Genomic DNA, 21,468 nt, shown 5'->3' with positions numbered 1-21,468 from the left:
CCTGCAACCCATCCGCGGCCGGGCAGAGACCGTCCCCGCCAGGCTTCCATAGCCGAGGACAAACCTCCTGCGCGGGGTGGGCGGGGCTGAGGCCTTTCGGGCCCCGCCCACGCCTGCGCCGGCCGCAAGCGTTTCGTAGCTGCGTCGGGGAGGAGTCTCTTGTCCCTCTTCGCGGCCCGTTCCGCCCCGGCTCCCGTGGATTTTCGGCTGACGTGTCTCCTGTTGGTCGGCTGCTTGGCGAGTAGAGCCGAGATGGCGGACGCTTGGGAAGAGATTAGGCGGTTGGCGGCTGACTTCCAGCGGGCGCAGTTCGCAGAGGCCACGCAGAGGTGCCTGACCCTCCCTCTTCATTGTGGAGTCCAAAATAGCCCCTGGGCGGCCACGCCAAGATGTGAGGCCGCAAACCCCAGGCCTTGGACCCCGGACCTTCCCAGCCGCTGTCAGCTTTCCCGCCCCCTCCCCCGCTCCCAAAGCCTAGATTGCGGCTGCCAGTATAATTCCCGGCGCGGGGAGACCGAGAACATCCCCCCACCCTTTAAGCCCAAGCCAGGTGCAGGCGCGGCCTCCCCCCACGACAGCTGGGGCTGGTGACTTGGAGCTGTCTCAAGAACGTCTCTCTAACCCTTACTTAACCGTCAGCAAGTCATTGCCTGTTATACACTTCCTGACTTAGAGCTTGAAAGGAGAGGCTAACCCCAAAGTACAGTACTTTGCAAATAACTCTGTTGACCCCTTAAACATTTTGCCTTTTTATTCACCAGAATAGATGTCCTAGGCCAGAGCCAGGGTCTTATCTGTCATTTTTAGGGACTCCGGACACTGATATTTCCTACAAACCCACTAACCTTTGCGGGGGGGGGGGTTCCTGAAAAGCACCCTAACACTGCTTTTTACCATTACCGAGCACGTAAAAAGCTAGTAGAACCCTTTTTTATCCGTTGACTATTCCTTGTCTTGTTCCTTCTGGGGCTTTAATCCCTTGATGCTGTGTTTTGTATCAGTGCAAGCAAAACTGGGACACTTAACGTGTTTTCCTATCTCCTGCCTACAGATGAGTTGTATGAATGAGACAATAATGCATTCAATAAAAGAAAATTTTGTTTTTTTAACTGAAGCTAAAGTGAAAATTGAAATAAAAGTAGGGCAGTTTTTTCCCTTATGTAAATTACATGTCCTAATTTTTCAGATTTAAAGATTAGAAGCAGGCCTAGAAGAGAGAGCAAACTTGAAATCTGTAATAGAAAGATTTGTAATTATGAACTACATGATTTAAGTTCGTGTAAACCTGTTTACTCCCTAGAATTTTTTTTAATTTATTGAATTAGTATTATACTAATAAAAGATACAGATTTTGTAATATAGAACCTAATGACTACCCAAACCTTTTTAAAAGCCCATTTTCATACGTTTTCTTAATCATATTATGCACTGAATGTATCAAATGCATTTTTAAAAGTTAACTTTTGTTTCCCTCAGGTTGTCAGAGCGGAATTGCATTGAGATTGTGAATAAATTGATTGCTCAGAAACAGCTAGAAGTAGTTCACACACTTGATGGGAAGGAATATATTACTCCAGCCCAAATTAGTAAAGAAATGAGAGATGAGTTACATGTTCGAGGTGGTAAGTAATTCCTTAGTTTTTTTCTTCTGGTTCTTTGGAGGGGGGAAAAACCCTTAAAACTATACATCATAAGTGATTTGGAGGTTATAGGACACCCTTTCAATTGTTAATATGGTAATCAGCCTTAATATTTTTAATAGGTTTAAGGTAAACCTGATCGTATAATTTAAATGAAGTCAAATATTGTCGCTTTAAAAATAGCATTTTTGGGCTTCCCTGGTGGCGCAGTGGTTGAGTCCGCCTGCCGATGCAGGGGACACGGGTTCGTGCCCCGGTCCGGGAAGATTCCACATGCCGCGGACCGGCTGGGCCCGTAAGCCATGGCTGCTGAGCCTGCACGTCCGGAGCCCGTGCTCCGCAATGGGAGAGGCCACAACAGTGAGAGGCCCGCGTACCGCTAAAAAAAAAAAAAGCATTTTTTATTATTTTGAGTTATGTGTTCTGTATGTGAATTAATCAGCTGTTTCTTTTCACAGTTCATGAATTTATTGGGTGACTCAGGGGTGGATACTTAGCTGCCTCTTACCAGGTGATAATTATGAAGAGGAAATAGAGATTTTAAAGTATAGATTGTTGAAAATCAAGGTTGTACTACCATGCTCTTTTTTAAACTTTGAGTATTTGCAAATTAGGAATCAATGTAATAGCGTGCTACATCTGTTTGTAGGAAATGCTATTACAAGCATACAAAAAAGTTTTTGTTTCCCTTGTCTTTTTGAAATTTGAACAAATTACTGAGCAAATTTGAACACTTTGATTAGATTAGCTGCATCTGTGAAAACAACTCATTAGATGTCATTAGATATACCCTTGGTGTTTGTTTTTTATCTTCCTGCATAGTCCTAATAAAATATTAGCTATAATTTGGAATACTTAACAGATATTCTTTAGCTAATAGTGGTAACCTACCAGTTTCAAATAATTGAAAAAAGTTTACCTCAATTTAGTTGTCTGTATCTCTTTGCTCACAGTAGATAAAATTGCAAAGGGAGGTAAATAACCCCTGTATATCTGGCTAAACCGTGTATCAGCTGATTCTCTAATTGGCCTGATATGACAGATGGAACTTTGAAAATAAACTATTGTCTGTACCTTAAGTCATGAAAATTTATTCAGCTAATGGTTCGCGTTTGAAGACATTAATTACCGCAGCCCTGTGTCCTTTGTAGAAGAAGGACGTTGACGGTCCAAAACATAAATCTGTTGGAATTTACAGTTTTTGGCTGGTATGTACTTAACACATAATGTAAAATAAATGAATGTCTTTTCTTTAAAGGTCGAGTAAACATTGTTGATCTGCAACAGGTAAATTTCAACTTTATAATAGTTTTTACTTTGATTCCTCAACATTAATTTTTTCAGTGCCCTAAGTATTCACTTGGTACTGGTATCATATTTTGTGTTTGTGAAGAAATAATTACATAACCCTCACTGACATATATTGAATCAGTTTAATAAGTTCTTCTTTCTCAGTTGACTTGCTTATTCTTTATTCTTTATGAAATAAACTCATAGTTGTCATTTTATGTAATTACAGAATTTATGTAATTTTGGGAGAAAAATCACCGGTTTCCTGTTTGTTTTTAATATGTGGAAGTAAAAGAAATGTAGATATTTTTAGAAAATACAGGTATACATGTCATCAGTAAGGTACACTACAGAATATACAAGAAACTGGCAAATTTTGTGTGAAATGGTATATCTTTTATTTTAATTTTTATTTTATACTGGAGTATAGTTGATTTATAGTTTTTTTTTCAGATTCTTTTCCTGTATAGGTTATTACAGAATACTGAGTACCATTCCCTGTGCTATACAGTAGATCCTTGTTGCTTATCTATTTTATGTATAGTAATGTGTATATGTTAATCCCAAACTCCTAATTTATCCCTCCTGACTTTTCCCCTTTGGTAACCATAAGTTTGTTTTCAAAGACTCTGAGTCTGTTTCTGTTTTGTAAATAACTTCATTTGTATCATTTTTTTTTAGATTCCTCATATAAGTGATATCATATGATAATTGACTTTCTCTGTCTGACATACTGCACTTAATGTGATAATCTCTAGGTCTGTCCATGTTGCTGCAGATGGCATTATTTCATTCTTTTTTATGGCTGAGTACTATTCCATTGTATATATGTAGCACATCTTTATCCATTCCTCTGTTGATGGACATTTAGGTTGTTTCCAACCTAATTGGAAGCAATTTACCTATTGTACATAGTGCTGCAATGAACATTGTCGTGCATGTATCTTTTTGAAGTATTGTATTCTCTGGATGTATGCCTAAGAGTGGGATTGCTGGATCATATGGCAACTCTATTTTTAGTTTTTTAAGGAACCTCCGTACGGTTCTGCATAGTGGTTGTACCAATATACATTCCCACCAACAGTGTAGGAGGGCTCCCTTTTCTCCATAGCCTCTCCAGCATATATTGTTTGTAGACTTTTTGATGATGGCCATTCTGACCAGTGTTAGGTGATACCTGATTGTAGTTTTGATTTGCATTCTCTAATAATTAGTGATGTTGAGCATATTTTCATGTTGTTTTGGCCACCTGTATGTTGATGGAGAAATATCTGTTTAGATCTTCTGCCCATTTTTTGATTGGGTTGTTTTTTTGATATTGAGTTACATGAGCTGTTTGTATATTTTGGAGATTAATCCCTTGTCACCCACTTCGTTTGCAAATATTTTCTCCCATTCTGTCGATTGCCTTTTCATTTTGTTTATGGTATCCTTTGCTGTGCAAAACTTTTAAGTTTAGTTAGGTGCCATATGTCTATTTTTGTTTTTATTTTCATTACTCTAGGAGGTAGATCCATAAAGATATTGCTGGGAGGGAGACTCAAGAGGGAGGGGATATGGGGATATATGTATATGTATAGGTGATTCACTTTGTTATACAGCAGAAACTAACACAACATTGTAAAGCAATTATACTCCAATAAAGATGTTAAAAGAAAATATTGCTGCGATTTACATCAAAGAGTGTTCTGCCTATGTTTTCCTCTAAGAGTTTTATAGTATCCAGTCTTACATTGAGGTCTTTAATCCATTTTATGTTTATTTTTGTGTATGATGTTAGAGAGTGTTCTAATTTCATTCTTTTACATGTAGCTGTCCAGTTTTCCCAGCATCACTTACTGAAGAGATAGTCTTTTCTCCATTGTATATTCTTGCCTCCTTTGTCATAGGTCAATTGACCATAAGTGTGTGGGTTTATTTCTGGGCTTTCTGTACTATTCTGTTGATCTATATTTCTGTTTTTTTGTGCCAGTGCCATACTGTTTTGATGACTGTAACCTGTAGTATAGTCTGAAGTCAAGGAGCCTGATTCCTCCAGCTCTCTTTTTCTTTCTCTGGATTGCTTTGGCTATTTGGAGTCTTTTGTATTTCCATACAAATTGTAAACTTTTTGTTCTAGTTTTGTGAAAAATGCCATTGGTAATTTGATAGGAATTGCATTGAATTTGTAGATTGCCTTGGGTAGTATAGTCATTTTGATGATACTGATTCTTCCAATCCAAGAGCATGATATATCTTTCCATCTGTTTGTGTCATCTTTGATTTCTTTCATCAGTATCTTACAGTTTTCAGAGTACAGGTCTTTTGCCTCCTTAGGTAGGTTTATTCCTAGGTATTTTATTCTTTTTGATGCAATGGTAAATGGGATTGTACCCTTAATTTCTCGTTCTGATCTTTCGTTGTCAATGTATAGAAAAGCAAGAGATTTCTGTATGTTAGTTTTGTATCCTGTGACTTTATCAATTTCCTTGATGAGCTTTACTTATCTGGTAGCATCTTTAGGATTTTCTGTGTATAGTGTCATTTCATCCGCAAACAGTGACAGTTTTACTTCCTTTCCAATTTGGATTCCTTTTATTTCTCTTTTTTCTCTGATTGCCATTGGGTAGGACTTCCAAAACGATGTTGAATAAAAGTGGCGAGAGTGGACATCCTTATCTTGTTTCTGATCTCAGAGGAAATGCTTTCAGCTTTTCCGCATTGAGTATGATGCTAGCTGTAGGTTTGTTGTATATGGCCTTTATTATGTTGAGGTGTGTTCCCTCTATGCCCAACTTTCTGGCGAGTTTTTATCATAGATGGGTGTTGACTTTTGTCAAAAGCTTTTTCTGCATCTATTGAGATTATCATACTGTTTTTATTCTTCAGTTTGATCAGTATGTGTCTTGCCTTGTTGCTCCTTGGGTTTATCCTGTAAGGGACTCTGTGCTTCCTGGTCTTGAGTGAGTGTTTCCTTTCTCGTGTTAGGGGAGTTTTCCGCTGTTACCGCTTCAAATATTTTCTCATGCCCTTTCTCTCTCTCCTCCTTCTGGGACCCCTATAATGTGAATTTTGGCACGTTTAATGTTGTCCCAGAGGTGTCTTAGGTTGTCCTCATTTCTTTTGATTCTTTTTTCTTTATTCTGTTCCACAGCAGTGATTTCCACCAATCTATCTTCCAGCTCACTTTTGTGTTCTTCTGCCTCATTTATTCTGCTGTTGATTCCTTCTAGTGTATTTTTCATCACAGTTATTGTATTGTTCATCTCTGTTTGTTCTTTAAATCTTCTAGCTCTTGTTTAACATTTCTTGTATCTTCCCAGTCTGTGCCTTCATTCTTTTTCCGAGATCTTGAATCATCTTTGCTATCATTATTCTGAATTCTTTTTCAGGCAGATTGCCCATTTCCACTTCACTTAGTTGTCCTTCTGGGGCTTCATCTTATTCCTTTATCTGGAACATATTTCTCTACCATGTCATTTTATTTAACTTTCTGTGTTTGAGGTTTCCATTCCACAGGCTTCAGGATTGTAGTTCTCCTTGCTTCTGGTGTTTGCCTCCTGGTGGGTGAGGTTGGTTCAGGGGCTTGTGCAGTCTTCCTGGTGGGAGGGACTGGTGCCTGCCCCCTGGTGGGTGGAGCTGGGTCCTGCTCTTCTGGTGGACAGGGCCATGTCAAGGGGTGTGTCTAGAGGTGGTTGTGGGCTCAGGACGTTAGGTAGCCTTTCTGTTGATGAATGGGGCGTGGTCCCACCCTGTTGGTTGTTTGGCCTGAGGTGTCCCAACACTGAAGCCTGCAGGCTGTTGGGTGGGGCCAGATCTTGGTGCCAAAATGGTGACCTCCAAAAGAGCTCACGCTGAGAAGTATTCCCTGGGGCCTCTGCCACCAGTGTCCTTGTCCCCGCAGTGGGCCACAGCAGACCCCCACCTTCCTAGGAGACCCTCCAGGACCCTCAGGTAGGTCTGGCCCAGGCTACTGTGGAGTCACTGCTTTGCTCTGGGTCCCAGTGCATATGAAACCTTGTGTATGCCCTCCAAGTGTGGAGTCTTTATTTCCCCTAGTCCTGTGGAGCTCCTGCACTCAAGCCCACTGGCCTTCAAATCCAAATGCTCTGGGGGCTCTTCCTCCTGATGCCAGACCCCTAGGCTGGGGAGCCTGACGTGGGGATCAGAACTCTCACTTCTGTGGGAGAAACTCTAACAGAGGATCCAGTTTGTGGATTATTCACCTGGCGGGTACAGGGTTTGATTATATTGAGAAAGCGCCCCTCCTGGCATCTCCTTCTGGCTCCTTCTTTGTCTTTGGATGTGGAATACCCTTTTTGATAGATTCCAGTGTTTTTTGTTGATAGTCGTTCAGCAGTTAGTTGTGATTTTGGTGTTTTCTTGAGAAGAGGTGAGCTCACGTCCTTCAACTCCACCACCTTGTTTCCCTACCTTCCAAAAATGAGCAGAACTGATATCGTTAGGTTAGAGGACCTTGGTCCTTGTCTTTTTTGGAGAGAGAATTCCACTGTAAAGCAGGCACAGAGTTTATCGGAAGCACAGTATGTGCAAAGAGAGCAAAGAAGCAATTTATTTAGAGCAAAGCAGAAATACACACCCAGAGAAGAATGTGGACGTTCTCCCTGATGAGGAGCACACCAGAGAGGTGATTTAAATCACTTATATGGAGGCAGTTTTTCCGGGCCTTTGTTTTCCTTTGGCCAGTCATCTTGCTTCGTTTCCCACCTCTGACCAGACCCAGGGCCCTTCCTGATACGCATGTGCATCTTTTTGCCAAGGTGGATTCCAGCACAGAGGCCTATGGAAGATTGACAGCACCTTTTATGGGGCAGCGCCCCTTCCTTTTTGACCCCCAAGGAGTCTTTCTGCACATGTGCAGTCAGGGAGGTTTCCTTGACCTCAGGAGTGATAGATGCAGTCATCTTATCTAATTACTTCAGCAGAGCTCAGCTCCTGCCATTAACTTCGTCCTTGAAGTGTCTAGGGCATACAAACCTCCAGTTACTCTGCCTGACAAACTCTAGCTGTTCAGCCCAGGGGCCTGTCTACCTTCTACCTGAAATCCCCCCGAGAGATGTGAACCCCAAGAAATCTTTATTGGGAGGATGAACAGTCTTTCCTCTATAGATTCTTTAGGCTGGCAAGGGGCTCATAGACCCTACCTACTTGGGGTCATGGAGCCCTCACCAGGTCTCATTAAGGGGCCCCAGGGTGACTTCTGTTATTATTCTGGCAAGATCCGTTTCAAGGAATGGCTGGAATCTCTGGATCACCATCATCTTGTCTGGGAAACTGTTGCAGAGAACAAACTGAAGAAGTAGATTAAAAGAAGGCAAGGGCCAAAGATCAGTAAAAGAATTATTGTAACCAGAGGCCCAAGCAGGAGTAAGAACCAGGTTACATTTGGTAACAGTTTTGATACGGGTCCAGATAGAGTCAGTACTTGGCTTATCCTGTCCAAAGAATGGAACCATTTGGCCTGGTCATATATTTTTGATGTTCTTTTCTGTTAACCCAGTGTGATTGTTGTAGGTGTTACAGTCCCAGTTAGAAGGAGTTGGATCCCAGTTAGAAGGAGTTGGAGGATTGACAACCTGAACATTAATAGACAAAACAGATCTCATTTTTTTTTTCTGGGAGAATAAGCCTGAGGCCCAATATGGACCTGGTGCTTCAGGGAGACTTGTAGTCACGTAGCCAGTTGTCTAGTTTTATCTAAGTAGGTTTTAACCTTTGATGTGGTATTAAAACATAAATAACAGGAGCTATTGGTCACTACACATGTCCCTTCTTTCTGTTAATGTATGATCTAAAGCAATTTTATTATTTAAAAATGTAGTAGTTACAAAAGGAGACCTTGAAAACATAAGGTTGTAGCTACCAGCTGTCAGCTGGTATTGTCCTGAGAACGGCCAGTGGCGTCAAGTTTGACACAGCTCATAAAACTTAAGTTCTCAGCAATACAAAGTCTTTTCTGAAATCACGCCCATAGTGTCACCTAGTATTACCTTGGATGGCTGAACTACAGCTCCTTCATTTTGACGTTTAATTGTAACTTTTCCCTTAATAGCCAAAGCAGATGTCACCGTTAATGATTTTAGTGTTTTTCTAGGTATGAGAAGAGGCAAGAATTAGGGATCAAAAAAATCCTTACCTGAAAATATCTAACTATCTGAAGGCCTGTTCTGTCACTTTTTCCCAGAGCATAGAGTGCCTCATTTCTGATTTCCATTCCGAACTCTTTTCATGGGATGTTGAAGGTTAGCAGCTGAAGCAACTCATGATTTAATCCTTGTAGAGGTAGATGGCGAGTGCCGGTTTCCAGTTGGCAGGGCCCTTTATAATCAAAAATTTGGACATGGTTTGGGTGGCATTTTATGACCATTTTGTACCATGGCGCTAGGAATGTTCATTCCCAGGTCTGGTGAAGATTTTGCTGACAGGCCACTCACTGTGCTATTTATTACTGGACAAGGCCTTGTTATCAGTAGCCAAAAGTCTCTGGACCACCTGTCTTACTAGTCTCTTATGATCCAGGAAAATATTCCCTTTTGTTGCTTCCTCCCATATCTAGAGTTACACTAACAGTCATTGGTTTCGTATGAGACTATATATATCATCATTTTATCAGAGATCAGTCATACATTTGGTAATGTAAGAAATAACAATTTTGTAAAACAGGCAATAAAAAATAATATAACTAGCAGTATTAGTAAGGTCAGAAGTAAGGGTTTAAGTCAAGAACTTACATTAGGTGCAGCCTAGTATATCCCCAAGTTGTCTGTCTTAGTCTGTTTTGTACCACTTCGTATCTTTAAGGGAAATTATATACATTGGCATTGTCCATAAGACGTTCAGCCTAATTTCCTAATGTTACTAGGCTGGTTATCCTTAGTATAGTCTAATTGTTCCTTTAAACTTAAATGATCATAGCCTGGTGTTAATCTCCAGGTTGTAGATCATGGAGTATGTGATCTTTATCCAAAGGTTGATTATGAAGTTAGGCTTCAGAAAGAAACTTAGAATGTCCCTTTAATAATTTAATTAAATTTTGTAACAATATAATGTTAACAGCAAGGAACTATCTGGGAAGTGAGTCTTAGTAGACACAGGCCTTAATTAACAAAACTAGAATTTAATATTTAGTGAAACATAATCCTTTTTCTAAAATTGTCCTCATTTCCACCAAACACAGCCAAGATCAATTTGTTTTCAAAATAAGTTTGGTCCATTGACCGCATAGGCTCCTCCATACTGACTCTGGTGTAACTCCTCAGAAGGAGTCTCAGACTAAATTCCCAAAAGGCCTCTCAAGGCCAAGAAAGCCATGCCAAAGGCCTGCCATCAGATTTTGCTTAGGTGGATTTCTGTCTTCTAGAGGTCCCTAAAGTATTTTGAGATTCCTTTACATGTCAGGAGGCAGTCTTTTTTATTTATCTGATAAGGCTGTTCATAACCCAAGGATCTCCAATTTCTGGAGGGACCAGGCAAAGAGAAAAATGTTTTAATTTTATCCTCAGGTGTAAATTACCAAATTGTTGTAAGCCATAAGTAGCTTGAGGAGAAGGGCTTTTCTGTATCTGAAAAACAAAGGTTAGAAATTGGTAATATGTCAAAGTCATAAAAATTAATCATATTTACCAGTTCATTTAATCCCATGTAATGCATTTTTGTTCTGTTTGAGTCCACTTTTTCCATTAGTTTTGTTGACCTTGCCTGATTGAGGATGATAGTTACAGTGATAATTTCAAGAAGTTTGTGTTAAGGCTTATATAATTTGTCTAGTGAAGGGGTGTCTCGATCACTGGAGGTTGAAGAAAGTATACCCCAAGTGGAAAACACATTTTTTAACCATTTCCTTTTCATTGTGAGGGCATCAGCCCTGTAGCCAGGGAAGGCTTTAACCCATCAAGTAAAAATGGAGTTTGCCAGGGAGCTGGGAAGAGCCAGGTGGCCATCTTGGATTTCCCATAACCCTGTTTAATTTACAGCTATTGTTTACCCATTTTAAGTTCCCTGATTTAGGAGTAGACTGTTGCCATGTTACAAGGACATCAGGATGGCAGAGTCTGACAGTCAGGGGTTAATCTTTGTAGAAGCAGAGTGAACTTTATCTACATGTGTCATGATCTTTACAGATTCTGTTGTTGTTACCTTTTATTTGACAATGTTCCTCCTGTAATTTAATCTGTCAAATAATCCCAGTTAGTGTAATATTTTTCTGAGATGCCTCAGGGGCCCTCTGAAGTGCCCTGAAGTTAGCTGGAGGTCAGAAGAACTTTAATTAGAATTTGACACTTGGGAAGTTTGTTAAAAAATATCAAAAAAATATCAAAAAGTTTTAAAACACTTAGTCAAATAGAGTCATTGTGAAATAATACTTATTTACTCAACCAAAGTAACAAAAGATTTCAAAAGCAAATACAAATCACCTAAAGACAAAGAAATTCACACAGTCTCTTATCAAAAACAGCATTCCAAGAAAACTTTGTTCAACAGAAAGAGAAAACTAAATTCCAGTCTTCATATCTTCTATCACCAGACAACATATATTCTACTTGCTTCACACATTGAAATGCTTACCTTATCATTTTAGTAGCTTTAATTACATATTATACTTGTTAACCCTTAAAAACCTTAACCTCTAGTGAAAACCAAGAAGAAAGCAATTGTGAACTGTTTGTCGTATTGGTATTTCCTGATTAGCAAACTTAATATATTCCATAACCTCTAAAAACATGCATTTTCCCAAAGCACAGTTTCTTTTCTCAATGTAGTACAAGGCATGTGTCTGATAAACCCAAACATCTTCAGTTTCTCTCTTGCGAGAAGACAAAAGTAGGTGAATTTAGATTTGTTCAGCGATCAATATTTCAGTATTTTATCTTAAAAATGATTTAGACGTTTAATGACTTTTTATCATTTGACTTGATTTAGCAAAACTAAAGTTTCAAGGTACCAAAAATCTGGCAAAACTAAAACATAATTATTCCCACAGTGTTTACTCAAAAGCTTTTATCCCATACCATGTTAATTCTCTTGTTGACAAATGTAACAGATACAGTGTGAACTTAATGACTTTCAGTAAACCTAGGTAAAACAAAGGTATTATACTTAATATTGATGACTCTAAAGACATGTCTGTATTAATAAACTTAAACTAACTTTAATATCAGATATCAATTCAATACTGAATATTTTCCAGCACATGTGAACCTGAAATTTGTTTAGCTTAGTTTCTCTTATATATAGAATTGTTTGATTTATAAGCACTTACTTTTCTTTCAGCCAATTAAATAGAGTTCATTTACGAATTAGCCTCAGCAATATTATCCACAGACGGAGACACGTACTGAGATATACATAAATCCAGACAGACAGAGATCTCACAGTTTCTGCTTGAGGTTTAAAATGCCTCTTTGCTTTTTTTTTTCCCCTTGGCTTGAAGTTCTACTAATTAACCCAAGGCTGAAGTCTCAGGCAAAGTGGGCTGTGTTTGTCTCTCAAGGACATGATAAGAGTTAACTTCAGGCTTTCTTTTGGGCGTATTTTTGTTCTCTCAGGATCAGAATTCTGAAAAAAAGTATTTTAACAAGCTAGCTTTCTCTAATTGCATATGCAGAAAGAACCAGTTTTGCAATTTCAAAAGGGTTTTATCTTAACCAGTTTTTTCTGGAGTCTAAAGAGTATTGTGGCCACACAGTGTCAAAAAAAAAAACCCATCTTTTTCTGTATTCATAGTTTCATAGCTAGAATTTAGACCAAAGAGTGCTCAAATTGGCCCTAATGACAGAGGCAGACTGGCTGATACACTGTTGTCCCAGGGATACCTTCCATGGTGTTTATGACTAAAAGTGGACAGAAAGAACAAAAAGAACTTACTGCCCTGGGAGCGTTTCTGAGGGGTGGTTTTTTTTGGTTTAGAAGGAGATCCTCCCATGTTGAATAACCTGCAACTGAGAACAGTGCTCCTAGAAATGAAGTCCAGCATCCTGGAAACATTACTAGGAGGCACCTGGAGGAGATTCAGAGTGTCCTCTGAATGTCTTTCGATCTTAATGCTGATGGACTTTGGAGCATCCTCTACTCCCCCACTGATTTCTAACCAGATGTCTCTGGTCAGCTTTGGTTTCTTGCACAGGGTGCCCTCCCTTCTTACCTGGGGTGGACATTTGAACCAGTGCAGAGTGGTTGCCGGTTTTCCCTTAAGCTTTATAGACATCAGATCTCCCCTATGTCCTATAACAAGATTTCCTACTGGGATGTACTCCTCGGGGTTAAGCATTTGTGAAATTTATGACATTATCTCCTGGGAATTTGCCAGCCCAATAGGCTGTCCATAGCAGTGTAAGGGCTGCCAAAGCTTGAGGGGTGGGGGGGTCCGAGAGGTAAAAGGAGGAACTCTTGGAAGAATTGGAGTTGGGAAACATAATTATTTCCAAAGTCATATGCCCTGGTGTTTTTTGTAACTAAGACCTCAGGGAGCCTGTGCGCTCAGCCTGACAAACACAGCATTGGCAGTTTAGAAATAAAAAGCAAAAGATCTTCTCCCAGGAGGGTGTGAAAATATGTAGTGAAAAACAGAGCCTTATGTGCAAGAAAAGTAGGAAAGAAAGGTGCAGGCCAAAGGAGAAGCTAAGGAAGATAGTGCGAGCAGAGGTCTCTAGCCATAGTTGAGCAAGACCTGCAAGTTACCTTGGAAGCAATCCAAGTCATGGCACCAGATGACGTCGGCAGGTGAGAGGACCTTGGTCCTTGTCTTCTTGGGAGAAAGAATTCACAAAAAGACATTGTAAAGCAGGCACAAGATTATTGGAAGCACAGTATGTGCAAAGAGAACAGAGAACCAGTTTATTTAGAGCAAAGCAAAAATACACACCCAGAGAAGAGTGCAGGCATCCTCCCTAATGAGGAGCACACCAGAGAGGTGATTTAAATCACCTATATGGAAGAAGTTTTTCCAGGTGTTTGTTTTTCTCTGGCCAGTCATCTTGCTTCGTTTCCAACCTCTGACCTGACCCAGGGTGCTTCTCCATATGCGTGTGCATCTTTTTGCCAAGATGGATTCCAGCACAGCAGCCTATGGGACATTGACAGCACCTATTATGGGGTAGTGCGCCTCCCTTTTTGACCCCCGAGGAGTCTTTCTGCACATGTGCAGTCAGGGAGGTCTCCTTGACCTCAGGAGTGATAGATGTGGTCATCTTATCTCTTTATTCTGGCAGAGCTCAGCTCCTGCCATTAGCTTTGTCCTTGAAGTGTCTAGGGAACACAAAGCTCCAATTTACTCTGCCTGACAGACTTTAGCTGTTCAGCCCAGGGGCCCATCTATATCTACCTCCCAGCTCAGAACCACCAGCCAGGATCTGCCGAGAAGCCTTGTTCACGAAGCCGACAGCAGGTTTGGCTGACGTCTTAGCAAGCCTGAGAACCACAGCAGGGGCTGAGGTGCATGGGCCAACTTGATCCCCTGAATTTTGGCCTGCAGAGCCTCTCCTGAGCGAGAGAGCCAGGGCTGGGTTGATCGTTGGGCCAAGTGGCTGCCTGTGGGGCAGCAGTCTGGCGACTGCTCCAAGGCAATGGGTGGTTTGGGTCGCAGACTCACCAACTCACTGTGTGATCTCTGGCGGGTTGGGACTTGCCTGTTGCGCCCCACCAGATTTCCCAGGCTCCAGGAGGGACTCTGGAGGAGAAAAGACCCCTGAAATGCTGTAACTTCTTTTTTTTTTTTTTTTTTTTTTTTTTGCTGTAACTTCTTAATATGAACTTTCTTAGCAAGTGAAAATGTACTTGTTCAGAAATGAAAGTAAATAAGCAACAAGCCTCTAATTTTTTATTTGAGACTCGTTATAATATTTCATATCAATTTGAAATTCACCTAAGGATAAGTAAGTTTTTTTTTTTAAGTTCTAAATATGTAATTTCAGACTTAAACAGCATGAACTTATCACTAATAGAATTTGTACTTATTTTCCAGGCGATTAATGTGGATCTGACTCATATTGAAAATAGAATTGGTGACATTGTTAAATCAGAAAAACATGTTCAGCTAGTGTTGGGACAACTGATAGATGAGTATGTACGATATTTAAGGACACTTTTTTGTTTTCTTTTTTTGTAAGTAAATTTATACTTAAATTTAGAACAGTTGTGGCCACTTCAGCATTTTGTTTAGAACGCTTAGTGCTCATTTTCATTGTAAGGATCATTGTACTTAAAAAATAAGTGCTTACTTGTGTGGAGTACTTGGAAATAATATAACTTTTTTTTTTTTCTATTGTTTTAAAGCGACACAAAACATAATTTTTATCATCTTTCCTGTATGAGTTTAACTCTGAAAGCAGAATTGTTCCAAAAATATTAATTAAAATGATTGCAGAATTTTAATTGTTGAAAACAATTTCAGCATTTATTATTTGATTAACCTTACATTTAGTTACATTGATCAGAAAATTTTCAGAATACGAGTAATGAATGGTGTTTACCTAAACATATTCATTACTTTTGAGGCATACCTTATTACAACAGGAATTAGACATAATAGATAGAGGAAAATTATTATTCCTAATTGGGTTTTTCCTTTTTTTTTTTTAAAACTATTAGGAACTATTTGGATCAGTTAGCAGAAGAGGTAAATGATAAATTACAGGAAAGTGGTCAGGTAACCATATCCGAACTGTGTAAAACCTATGATCTTCCTGGAAACTTTCTGACACAGGTATTTTTTTCTTAATACTATAATATGTCTTTTCAGATAAATAAAAGAATTTTAATGGGAGGGAAGAAACTATACCTTCTTACCATTAATTGATTTTTTGCAAGTGTTTTGACTACTGATGTTCTAACAATATATTTGGGGAATACTTAAACATTGATGGCTCTGATGAGATTGTTTAGACGTGATTGTAATCTTCCTGAACCCAGAGACACCCTAAACTTAAGTAGACTTAAGTTCTAGGCCTGCTTTGATGCAGTAGCAGGTATACCATAAGCATATAGGTTTATTTAATGTTCTGATAACAACTGTACAGAAACTTTAACCAGGGTATCATCAGTTCTGATTGCCTAGTTATATTTTAAGAAATATTTTAAGAAATAACTAAGAAAATAAGAAAAGAAAGAAAAATAAGAAAAAAAAAAAAAAAGAAATAACTGATGAAGACTATAATTTAGAAGGGGTGCTACTGGCATCTTGTGTGGTAAAGGTCAAGGCTGATGCTAAACATCCTGCAGTGCACAGAACATCCCTTCCCAACAAAGAATTTTCTTGCCCAAAATGTAAGTAGTACCAACATCTTTTGATGTCACCTTTTTTCCTCTAAACTGTCAGTGTGACAGGAAGAAGAACCAAGGAATCACTTATATTCTTTTCATTTTTGGTACTTGTGTCAATACTCAAATCAGATATCTTGATTTATAGTGTAATAACAATGCTACCTGAAAATAGAGGCTAGTTCCCTGTTTGTTGTTTCTTTTTTCTTAAAATGGTTTGACATTTTAGAATTATAGAAGTCCATTTGGTACAGTGGAAAGTGCATGGGCTTTGGAGTTAAACAGACCTTGATTTGAATTCTGGCTATGCCACTGCTTAGTTATTCAGTGTCAGGAAAATTATTTCATGTCTTTTGTGCTTCTAGTTACATATCTGAAGATGGGAATAATTGTCTCTTTCATAGATCTCAGTGAGGTTATATTCATGATATATCTACTGAAATGGCTGGCACAGTGAAAGTACTCAATAAATGATGGTTTTGTTTTGTATTTACTGCAACAAATAAGGGAAGAGCCAAATCTCTTTTTAGGTATACTTTAACTTACCAAACCATAATTGCATGAGATTAATTTATAATACAACAGATTTACTCACTCATTTTAGCTGAGTGATTTCTCCTAATTGCATCTAAAATACCATTTAGGACATAGATCTGTTTTACAAAGCATTTCAGGAGCCTAAGCTCCTGAGCAAATGTATGTAAATCACAGAAGATAAAATCGGCAAATATATGTAAATCACAGAAGGTAAAAAAAAAAAATTTTTAGACACTTAAATAAAAGTATCAGAACAGATTCAAATGATTTCTTATAAAATTGTGCTACTGATACATTTTAGAAATATATATAGTTTCTTAATATTTTTCAGTTTTAATTTTTCTCAGTATCACAGGCAGTATTCTAAAAACTCATTAAGTTGTTTGGAAAGCATTTTTCTGTACCATAAAAGTATCAGCCAGCTGACTTGAGTAGATTTAACTTGTCCTGGGAAGGCAAATATGTCCAGGCTTATTTTATATGTACCTGATCCCAGTCATAGTGTAGCTGTGGAAAAATACTCTCTTGAGATTACCAAGAAATCAGGTTGTCTGTCAGTATAGATTTCTGGACACGGTTTGTTAATATTTGCATCACAGAAGATAACTTTTCAGGTCTTATGTTTCCCTAGGTTGCAGAATCTTGGAATAACATTTATTTCTCTCTGTTAGTGTTAGAAGGTCCATATAGGATCCTCTCCAAGACCCATGTATATGTCTTGGCTGTCTATGTGTCAGACTGCCTGTATCTAGAAAATTGGTTAATCAATCTCTTTTATTTTACCATAGAAATAGGCCTTATTTTAGCATGTAGCTGAGCCTTTTAACATTCAGCTATTTGATTCATTCGATTCTTGTCTCTGCCATAAGATTATGAAGTTTCCTAGATCCTAAGTCTTCATTTTACCTTATATATCTTGTTAATTCATGCTTGCTGAAATTATTCAGTCATATGATTAATACAGCATCAGCATGCAACATGACGCTAGTAAGACTGTACAAATGTAAATGTGTAATTTTGTTCTTTCAAATTAATAAGAATTTTCATCCATCTTTACCCTCAGGCGCTAACTCAGCGACTAGGTAGAATTATTAACGGACACATTGATCTTGATAACAGAGGAGTAATATTTACTGAAGCTTTTGTAGCTAGACATAAAGCACGCATCCGTGGGTTGTTCAGTGCTATTACCCGGTAAGCATATTTTAAATTATGTATATTTTTACATTTGTTTGATTATTGTTTGCTTTTTTGTTGTTTTAAAGCAGAATCTCATTCAGGCCCCTAGTTTATTAAATAGACAGAGGGCAGCTTCTGTGAAATAGGAATGGGGATTCCAGAGCCCTAGAATGTGGCCACACTCTCTCCAACGCACATCTCCTTTACTCGCCTACCTTCACCATCCTTATGACCCCAGATGTACTTCTGCAGAACACCCAGATCATATATAAAGTCACCCTGGGATCATGGAAAGAGTATGCAGTCAGAAGTCCTTGGGTCATATCCCTATCACATAGTAACCTTGTGACCTTGAGTAGATAAGTCAGTCAGTCACCTAACTTCTTTGGGCCACAGATGGGGCTGGATGACTTTAGAACTTTTTTTTTTTACTAAATAACATTCTAGAATTCTAATGAATAACAATTTTACTTTCAAAATCACTTGAACTTAATGTTTGAGCCCTGTATAACAGACTCCAGTGTGGAATTAAGAAAAACTACATTCTCAATTCTCTCTTTTCTCCTGTGTCATTTAGTTTATCTCAGTGGTTTTTGGGTCCCACCAGCATTTAAATGTCCAGATTTCTCCATTTTAAAACAATCAAACCTCTCTCAACCCCATCCACTCCCTTTACCATCTTGTTTATTCCTTTCCTTAAAGTGAACCTTCTTGAATTGATGTGTACAGTTACTATCTCAGTTTTCTTACCTTCTGTCACTTCTCAACTCACCCACCTGGCTTCTACAACTTACGTAGCAATGATGTCAGTATCATTAAATTTAATGGGTATTCCCTGTCCTTGTTTTACTTTATAGCACCATTTAACCCCAATTACGGCTTCCTTCTTGAAATGTTCTCATCTCTCTTTTTTTTTTTTTTTTTCTTAACATTGTACTTTCCTGGTTTCTTTTTACCTCTTTTGGCTGTACCTTATTAGGCTGTACCTTTTCTGGCTCTTCCTTCTTTCACGAGCCTTGAAAGTTTGGTTTCAGGCCATCTTTTCTTCTCAGTCCTGTACTGTCTGCCTAGGTGCTTTTACCTTTCTTCTAAGTTTCAGACTCATACTATCTGTACAGCATCTCTGTTGAAGTGTTTTATTATAAGTGCCTCAAATTCAGCATATTTAAAATAACTCACTACTGTCCCACTTTCCACCTCTTTCTGAATTTATTCTTCCACTGGTGTTTCCATTACCAGTAAATATCATCATCAGGTTGGTTTTGCCAGAAAACTGGGAGTCCTCCTTTATGCCATCCTTTCTCTTACCTCCCTTTCCATAACACAACATCTTTTGAATTCATATTTTAAATATTTATGTAATCTTTACTTCTCTGACATCACCATTCTTACCACTTCAGTCCATTTTTTACCTAGACTGTTTCAGGAGCTCTCTAACAAGTCCCCCTTCTTCTACTCTTATTACTTTTCAGGACATTTTTTCATGGCAGCCACAGTGATTTCTTTTTTCCATTCAACAAATCAAAAGCACTCATTGAACACCTAATACATTCAGGGCCCTGGTGGAACAAAAGACTAAAAGGATAGAAGAGAGAGCTTGCAATCTAATGCAACAGTTTTCTTTCTTCCTTTTTTTATCTCACACTTACAGAAAAGTTGCTAGAGAACCTTTTTGTTTTTTAATTCTGTCACATTTGAGAGAAAGTGGCTGACATGATGTCCCATAATCACACTTTAGTCTGTATTTCCTACAAACAAGGGCAACGTCCTATAGAACTACAATACAAACATCAAAATCAGAAAATTGACCGTGATCCATTACTACTATCCAGTCCTTGGATCCCATTCATGTTTTACCAATTGTTCCAATAATATTCTTTATACAAAAAGGATCCAGTTCAGAATCACATAGTGCATTTAATTGTCATGTCATGTCTCCTTAGTCACTGGAACACTTACCTTACTTTCATGACCTTGACACTTGAAGATCACAGGCCAGTTATTTCATAGAATATTCAATCTTTTCTTTTTGCTACTTTGTCATATTTATATTCAGGTTATGCATCTTTGGCAGGAATATCACAAAAGTGATTATATGTTCTTGTCATTGAACCCTATCAGGTGGCATACAATTTAGATTTTTCCAGTTACTGATGAGGTGCACTGTGACTTCTTAATAAGGAGATATCTGCTAGGCTTCTCATAAAGATTCTTGTTTCCCTTTATAATTAAGTATTTATGGGGAGGGCAGTTTGAGATCATGTGAGTTACCCTGTTTTTCATCAAATTTTCAGTTTATTCATTTATTAAATCACTATGGACTTACGGTTTTCTATATTATTCATTAGATTATAATCTATTGTTACCATTATTTAGATTTTCAAATTGGCTCTGATTTAGCTAGTGGAAGGCCTTTCAAGCTGGCTTCTGTGTCCTTTTGACGTGTCCCCATCATTCTTCCAACACTTCTTTCTGGCACAACAAGAAGTTCCAGGCTCAGTTCATACTTTACCTGTTCCAACCTTGGAATCAGCCATTTCTCCAACGAGCCCTGGTTCCTTTTAGTAGAGTATAGTATTTAGAAACCAAGATCTGGACACTAGATTGTTTATTGCTGTTTGGTTGTTCCTACTCCCAAGCCCTCTCAGCAGACAAGCTAAGGTATACACGTTACACAATTGTATACACCCCCCTATATATCTATATTTTTGTATTTTTGTGTATCAGGAACCATGAGTTCACACTGATACCTTCAACACTCTAAGTCTTGTTCTAGTTTTCTCCTTTTCCATAATTGTAACTCCCTTCTCTGTCCATGAGAAACCTAGCTCCCATTATCCTTAATGTATTTACTTATTTGATTAATTCCCCTTTATGTGACTGATCTCCCATTTGCTGCTACAGCTGTCTTCCCTATGTGGATGTCTGCTTTACATAGGCTCTGACAGATTCCACCAGATCACCCTTCTAACACAAGAACAGTAGTTTTTTCCAGGAGAGGAACTGAGTAGCTGAGTGATAGGAATGGAGGGGGACTCCGTTTTGTAACTTTTTTGTACCCTGAACATTTATCACTTAGTCAAAAAAACAAACAAAAAAAAAAACTAAAAGTGTATTTTTCCTATTAACAAATATTTATCCTTTTTCTTTGACTAGTTTTTGTGGTGAGTGTAGTTATCATCTGGTTCAGCAAATAATATTTTCCTGACTCACAGTAGCCCTGAGTTTCTCTGTATGGAGGTATTATCAAACCATGAGAGCAAAAACAAATTTTGAGCCACAAAAGATGTTGCTAGGCTGTGTGGCTTCAAGTTAGTACCATTTAAGGTAATGTATCTTCATATTTGCCTCTTAAATACAAGGAACCAACTCAGTTTTCTGGTCTAACTTCAGAGAGAAGACCTGCATCTCTGATTGAAAAGGGTTTATGTTTATTGTTACTATAGGTAGCCAGAAAGAAGAGCAGGAAGTAGTTAGAAGAATACTAAGCTACATTGTATTCCAGATTGAAATGATTCAGCAGCTAAGTTTCATTGTACAAAAAAAGCTAGAAATTTTGTGCAATCCA

At 38.5% G+C, this 21,468-nt stretch overlaps 1 protein-coding gene across 1 annotated transcript in view; it reads left to right on the top strand.

The window, feature by feature from the left end:
* The first annotated feature begins 201 nt into the window (after positions 1–201).
* UFL1 (UFM1 specific ligase 1) overlaps positions 202–21,468 on the top strand; it is a 50,150-nt gene continuing 28,883 nt past the window's right edge. Inside the window, exons 1-6 of the mRNA XM_024759326.1 lie at positions 202–329; positions 1,477–1,622; positions 2,899–2,927; positions 14,890–14,987; positions 15,516–15,630; positions 17,785–17,915. Of these exons, the coding sequence (XP_024615094.1) occupies positions 253–329; positions 1,477–1,622; positions 2,899–2,927; positions 14,890–14,987; positions 15,516–15,630; positions 17,785–17,915 (596 nt within the window). The 5' untranslated portion in view covers positions 202–252. The remainder of the gene's footprint in view (positions 330–1,476; positions 1,623–2,898; positions 2,928–14,889; positions 14,988–15,515; positions 15,631–17,784; positions 17,916–21,468) is intronic.

This window comes from Neophocaena asiaeorientalis, unplaced genomic scaffold (assembly GCF_003031525.2).
Source record: "Neophocaena asiaeorientalis asiaeorientalis breed wild unplaced genomic scaffold, Neophocaena_asiaeorientalis_V1.1 scaffold505, whole genome shotgun sequence".
Classification (NCBI taxonomy): domain Eukaryota; kingdom Metazoa; phylum Chordata; class Mammalia; order Artiodactyla; family Phocoenidae; genus Neophocaena; species Neophocaena asiaeorientalis.
This window is presented reverse-complemented; position numbering and strand designations above follow the sequence as displayed.